At 35.2% G+C, this 7,202-nt stretch overlaps 1 protein-coding gene across 1 annotated transcript in view; it reads left to right on the top strand.

Moving 5' to 3' along the window:
* LOC144972665 (uncharacterized) overlaps positions 1 to 2,776 on the top strand; it is an 18,807-nt gene extending 16,031 nt beyond the window's left edge. Inside the window, exon 4 of the mRNA XM_078914144.1 lies at positions 1,088 to 2,776. Within this exon, the coding sequence (XP_078770270.1) occupies positions 1,088 to 1,750 (663 nt within the window). The 3' untranslated portion in view covers positions 1,751 to 2,776. The remainder of the gene's footprint in view (positions 1 to 1,087) is intronic.
* The last annotated feature ends 4,426 nt before the right edge of the window (positions 2,777 to 7,202 follow it).

The following is a 7,202-nucleotide window of genomic DNA, read 5'->3' as shown; positions in this document are numbered from 1 at the left end:
TTTTTATTCTTCATCCTGGCTAGAACTTTTTCACGTGTCATGTGATCAGAATGTATAAAAGTCAAAACATGATCAAATTTGTAATGTTTTTCTCCTCTGGATACACTTTTATGCTCGTCGGAGAAGTATTTCATAAGGGCGTCCGTTGTTCCGATTAAAGAACCAGTTGCTAAGTTACTATCTACAGAAAACTATAATATGTAAATCTTAACATTTATAATATGATCAAGAAAATCGTGTGATAACTAGTCATCCATTTGGCGGTATAAAAATAACAATGGTTAGAGAGATGTCGGTTTCATTCACCTTAGTTGTTTATAAACAACCAACTATGTTTGTCCGAGCACGTGTGATGGTGTGTCACAAATTCCATGTTTTGATTGGTCAAAATTCTACTGGTTAATTACCGTGGTGTGGTTTTTGTAAGCAAATTTACGAAGGCGTCAATTAAACAATTTGACAACTCTTGTTTCGAACAACTATCCTTTATCCCTTACACCATAATCAACCTTACACTGATGGAAACTAGACTGCTGCATTCGTGAGTCGATAAATGCTTTTTAAAAATCAACTAATAAGTACAAAATCGGTTATATATATACACAATTATTAACGAAATATTTGCTAAAATTTAAATATCGATTAATTATGAATCGAAGCGAGGGAAAATATATGTAACAAAGAGTCTTGTTTGTTGTCATTCATACAAAGAGTTGCTTCCGGGTGACACGGTATAATCACCTGATCCGCCCACGAAGTAGTGGGCTTTGTTTACTATCTAATATATTCCTCACTAAAGTCTCTCTAACAGACTTCAAACGTTAAAGGTTACATGAAGTACTTTGGATTGGTATGACTGATCTGACGGGCAGACTCTGTGAGTATTCTACCCAGTTGCACAGCATCAATAGGTTAATTGCAGACTCAATGAATTCCTTTCCACTTACAAAGACACAATAAAAGAGCAACAGAAACAAACAAATAAAAAAAAACGGTTTATATTTTGTTTGACATACGGAATCTATGAATTTCATTTCTCTTCTTTTATTTCTTTTTCGTAATTATGTTTTTCATTTTTCATCTTTAGGAAAATGACCGTCTAGAAAAGGCTTTAATAGCTGGCTATAAAGAATGCGCTATTTATGAAAACTGTTTAATCTATCTAAACTACTGTCGGCTTCATTTAAATTGTTCAATCCCTGACGACGGCTTGACTGCTGATCAACAGTCTTCCTTCCATCCAGTAATCCAACAACCATCCACGCACCCACATTTCCCCACGAATTTTACATCCAACCACCAATTCCCAAACACACAACCACAACAACAACAAAACACTTTACCTCTTTCAAGTGCTACAATGGAAATTGTCCCACCCAATTCACTGTGCATTTATTCGACACAAATCGATGTCAATAATCAACCGGAATCAAGTCGCACGACTCCGGAAGTGCCATGCATGTGCGACAACACCGCCATGTATGAAAACCAACTAAAGTCTCACAACACTGAGATAGACGACATTAGTTTAGACCTCTCAATGATCCAAGACTGGTTAAAAGAGAACCCGTCGGGTCAGTTAGAGACAAATCCATCAACACAGCCAGAGTCTTTAATGCTGATTGGATTGCAATACAACGCGCAGACATCAGTGAATTCTGAGGCCTCAAATCAACTATCACTATCACCATCATCGTCCCAAAATCCATATATTGGGAATCCGGAACTCGATGACTTTGATTTGCTTTAGGAATCGAATAGGAAAAACACATCATGAACCACTTTGTCCAACATTTACATTGAAGGACATCAAAGACAATCATGTCCTAATCGATGTTGCTTTGGACAATGATCTCATCGTCTTCAAGGATACGGAAAAGGACTGGAATTAAACGGTAATATTAATTAGTGTATCTTGTGCATGGAGTTATCTGGACGATGACTTGAGTTCAATAAACCCAGTTGTGTGCGTGTATGTGTGTATATGTGTGCGTGTGAGTGTATATTATGTGTATGTGTATGTGTATGTGTGTGTGTGTGTTTGTGTGGGGGCGGGGGTTGAATGACATAATAACAAGCAGTTAATGATAATGTTTTTTAAATAATACATTGAAATAGAAATAATGATAATAACAATAATAATAATAATAATAATAATAATAATAATAATGATGATGATGATGATGATGATGATGATGATGATGATAATAATAACAATAATAATGATAACAATAATTGATTATGCCCTTCCGCCACACCATCATAAGATATCGTCGCCTATGCATTCCACGAAGGAATATAGATAATTCATCAAACACGATGTCTATTGTCAACAGGAATCACTCATATTGTCCAAGTGAGCAAACTGGGGGTTAATATTGTTGCCTCAGGAAAAAAATGAAAGTGCCTGAAGCGGGGTTCGAACCCGGGACCTTCCAGGCCATAGTGCAATGCCTTAACCACTCGGCCACTTCGCCCCCAATATTATTATTATTATTATTATTATTATTATTATTATTATTATTGTTATTATTATTATTATTATTATTATTATTATTATTATTATTATTATTACTACTATTATTGTTATTATTATTATTATTATTATTATTATTATTATTATTATTATTATTATTATTATAATACTGAAAAAATGGTACTAAGACCTCCTTCAATGTTGTTGGCCGTCTTCTTCTTCTTCTTCTTCTTCTTCTTCTTCTTCTTCTTCTTCTCCTTCTTCTTCTTCTTCTTCTTCTTCTTCTTCTTCTTCTTCTTCTTCTTCTTCTTCTTCTTCTTCTTCTTCTTCTTCTCTTCTTCTTCTTCTTCTTCTTCTTCTTCTTCTTCTTCTTCTTCTTCTTCTTCTTCTTCTTCTTCTTCTTCTTCTTCTTCTTCTTCTTTCGTCTCCTTTTTGTTTTATATGTTCATTATCTACTCAATTTTACTCTTTTATTTATTTTATTCATTTAAATTATTCACTTCCTTTTACATAACCATTTTCTTGAGATTAAAATGATATCTTCGACAACCGAGGGTCTGCATGTGAAAGGTACAAATATGGATTTCAAAAGTAAATAAAACGAAACAAAATACGGGTAGCGATTGACTGACTTGAAGAAAAAATGGCTTTAAATAACATCTTAAACAGATGTGTTTTTTGCTTGTGTCAAAAATGTTTAATTGCGATGTAGATGTTTTGTTGTGTTTGTGTGTGCTTGTGTGTGTGTGTATTTTCTCTTTCTTTTTCTTCTGTATTTGTGTTCAAAAGCATGTAATTGTGCAATGGTTTTTTCATTGGGTCATCCGTGGGAAATTTCAAGATATTCTGCTGTACTCGGGAAAAAACATGTTTTAAAATTTGGCCAGAATACTCGTCCTTCTAATATCGACCGATTTAAACGACCCTCATTTGGGTAAAAAACTCTCAAACCTGGGACTTCGCGAATTTAAATCGATCGATATATGAAGGACGAGTTTTCTGAGCAAATTTAAAAAATGGGGTTTTTCTGAGTACGGCAGTATTGGGTTAGCTATCATAGATATAAAATACGAGATGTTCATAAAGCGTTTTTTTTTTGTCTGTATTTTTTTAGTTTGTTGGAAGATCGCTGTCCGAATTGATTTAGTCTCTAAAATGTACCAGATGTTTTGATATATTATTATGATCAAAATCACAAAACAAGGGATGTCTCCGCCCGTCAAAATACGTCAACAATACGCTTTGTGTAGCTATGACGCTATTGAATGGAAATAAAAGTATTATAATGGGATTAACATTTTGGGAGGGTTTTATTATTTATTTCATTTTTTTTAAAATTATTTTATTTTGTTTATTTCCCCCCAAAGATACATAGCTTTATGTAAAGCAATCTGATAGTTCGAAATTCGTCAGAAACGGAGCGACTGCAATCTTCCATTCAGTCTATTTTTTTTTCTTTTCGGCGTCTATTATTATAGCAGAACAACTCAATGCACCCAAGAGCTTAGGCATTTTAACTCATTAAACTGCCGTACTCTGGACAGGCACGTATTTGAAAATTAGGCCAGTAAACTCATTTTCAAATATCGACCGACATAAATGACCTTCATCTTGGCAAAAAACGCTCAAACCTGAGACCTCGTTCGTAATTTTTTTTTCCAAGATGAGGGTCATTCAAATCAATCGATATTTGAAAACGAGTTTTTTGGGCAAATAAAAAAAAGCCTTTTTCCGTTCTCAGAATACATTCGTTGATTATAATTTGACAGATTCACAGTGACACTGCATTTTGTTTTTATCTATAATTTACTCACTTCGTTTTCAGCTGATTATTCGACTGTCGTATTTTCTCATCCAATGAAAATGTGGATTTAGTTTTTAATTTCAAAATCAGTTTTCTGATTGGTTTATATGTAATGAAAGTAGCTCATCTACTTTGCAGTCGTTGGCAGAAATGAACGTGATATGTTTTAATAATGTACGAAATTAATATGAAAAGATGTTTGATTTTATGACGGCTTTGAATTCATTCTTTGTTCCAAAAATGAAGACGATCAAGTTTCGCTATTCATTTATACATTAAATTTATATTAAATTACATATCTAACTTACAAGTCGTCGTTTCTAAGTGTGAAAGAAAATGAAAAGTACCGGATGTTGATTTAGTCATACAGATTGAAGTCTGAAATGTGACGTGAGATTCTAAAATAAGAAACACTCTAGAGTTGATGGTCTTTCTGTAGAGAAGAATGATTTTCTATCGCCATAGAGGTGCGAAAGACTGTCGAATGTTGTCCTGAAGTCGAAGTCATACCTAAATAGTCTCTTTAAGAATTCACATATTATAGTATTTTTTCAAAGAGGATCAATTGATTTAGAAACCTTTTTTAAAAGAATCAGTTTTTAATGTTATACATAAATAAATAATAATGTGAAGTTGGATGTAAGACTCAATTTAATTACAAAAACAGATCAAATGAACGTTTCGGGTTTCCTCTTTATCGTCAACAAAACAGGATGAATGAAACACCACAGATGAATGAGATGATGTTGTAGTGGCGTAGTTAAGATGAATGTTATACATAATGTGACAATACTATGTCCTCTACGTTATCTTGAATTTGAAATGATTAGAATATTTTTTTTTTGAAATTTACGTTTTTAAATCAGTTTTTATTCTCTTTACCTTGACCAAGCGCCTCGTGCCATGCTGTTTCTTGAGAGCTCAATTTCGAAGCTCTGTTTAACGAACTCTCCTTATAATATTTTTACTTTTACAACTTCAGCTTTTTCCATAGACTGGCATCAGTTCCTGCCTTTCTCTATTGTTTTGTTGTTGTTTTTGCTGTTTTATATTTATGACATGTTTTGATTTGATTTTAAAGTTTATGTTTTTCTATATCCGAGGTCTTTGCTCTTTTGCAGATTTTCAATTTAACTCGTATGGGGCATAGCACAGGTATATGATCGCTGTTACAGTCAGCCCCCGGCATAGATTTGGCATACAAAACCGAGTTTCGGAAACGTTTGCTGATGAGTATGTAATCTATTTGGTTTCTCACTCCATCTCCAGGACTTTTCCATGTCCACTTCCTTCTATTGTGGTTTGTTGACCAAGTATTTGTGATTGTCAGATCATGTTGACGGCACCATTGAATAAGACGATCACCTCTGTCATTTTTGTCTCCCAGACCATGTGGGCCCACAATATCTTCTATTCTTTCTCGGCCCACCTTGGCATTAAAATCGCCCATGATGAGTTTTATGTCTGAAGACTTAAACTGATGCATTGCTTTATCTATTTGTTGATAGAAATTTTCCACTTCTTCATCATCGTGACTGGTGGTTGGGGCGTATATTTGTAAAATATCAAAATCAAAAGGTTTTGCTTGTAGTTTGATTGCCATTACTCTGTCTGATATGGGCCAGAATCCTTTGACTGCTCGCGCCGTTTTATTATCTAGTATAATTCCAACTCCCCTTTGGTGTTCTCCTCCTCCTGAGTATATAATTTTACAGTCATCATAATTAAGTTCTCCTGCTCCTTTCCATCTAACTTCTGATAATCCTAAAACATTGATATTCAATCTCTTCATTTCCATAACTACATTTGCTAATTTTCCTTTCTGGTACAGACTTCTTACATTCCATGTTGCTGTTCGTAATGTTTGGTGGTGCACAGTAGCTGGATGACGGTCGAGAGTCACCTGTTCACCTGCATGACTATCTCTACCGGACGAGGCTGTAATCGAGTTGCTCGAAAAACATCCATTGACGTCGTTGACTAGATTCGCTTGGACGGACATCATGACGATCTTGGGATGATACGTCAGTGGTTTCCCGTTGCCTTCTGACGGATTTTTATCTGGTTTACTCCATAGCCTTTTGACCTCCCGGTCATAACCCACAAGGCAGTGGGAGCATTTGGCAGGTTTTAAGGCGCCTCCCATTCACCTTGATAGTCCCTTCATAGAGTATATGAGGCATTTTGTATGTGTAGCTGTGCTGCCAGACTACCCAACCTCACTCTCCACGACTATCGCCAGTTGGTCCGCGGCTTTACAGCTAACCTATAGATCAGGATCTGTAGGCCGTTCCACGATCCGCCACCTGTGGACGCGCTGGGTTGGGGATGGTCGCCCCAGCTGTACCCAGCTGAAAATCTGCAAAAGAGCAAAGGCTAAACCTAAATACCAACTAGACATTCTCCGGGAGGAACAGAAGATACAAGAAAAATTTGAACTATCAGTAAGAAACAAGTTTGAAGTGCTTGGAGAACTAACAGATATAGAAGAGAAATATGAGCAGTTTAAAGACAGTGTTGCTGCATCATTAGAAGAAAATGTTCCAACCACACTTAAGTTGCAGAAGAAGAAATGGATTACTCCAGAGATATTAGAATTAATGAATGAGAGAAGAAAGGCCAAAAATCAGGAAGAAAAATACAAGACTCTGAACAGGCAGATAAAAAGAAAATGCAACGAAGCTAAAGAAGACTGGATAAATGAACAATGTCACTATATAATGTCCTGCAAAGAAAAAAATGGCAAATTCTTCCATCAGAAAATCAAAGAAGTGACAAACAAAACTAAATCAGGTGCTAAAAGTGGATGCATCAAAGACAAGCGTGGAAACACCATCATGGACAAAGACTGCATTCTAAACAGATGGTCAGAATATATTGAAGAACTTTTTTTTGATAATCGAGGAGAAATGCCTATGATAA

The sequence above is a fragment of the Berghia stephanieae genome, chromosome 5 (genome assembly GCF_034508935.2).
Source record: "Berghia stephanieae isolate SIO BIC M18660-M18661 chromosome 5, UCSD_Bste_1.3, whole genome shotgun sequence".
Classification (NCBI taxonomy): domain Eukaryota; kingdom Metazoa; phylum Mollusca; class Gastropoda; order Nudibranchia; family Aeolidiidae; genus Berghia; species Berghia stephanieae.
Note: the sequence above shows the minus strand (reverse complement) of the source record. Positions and strands in the feature narration are given on the sequence as shown.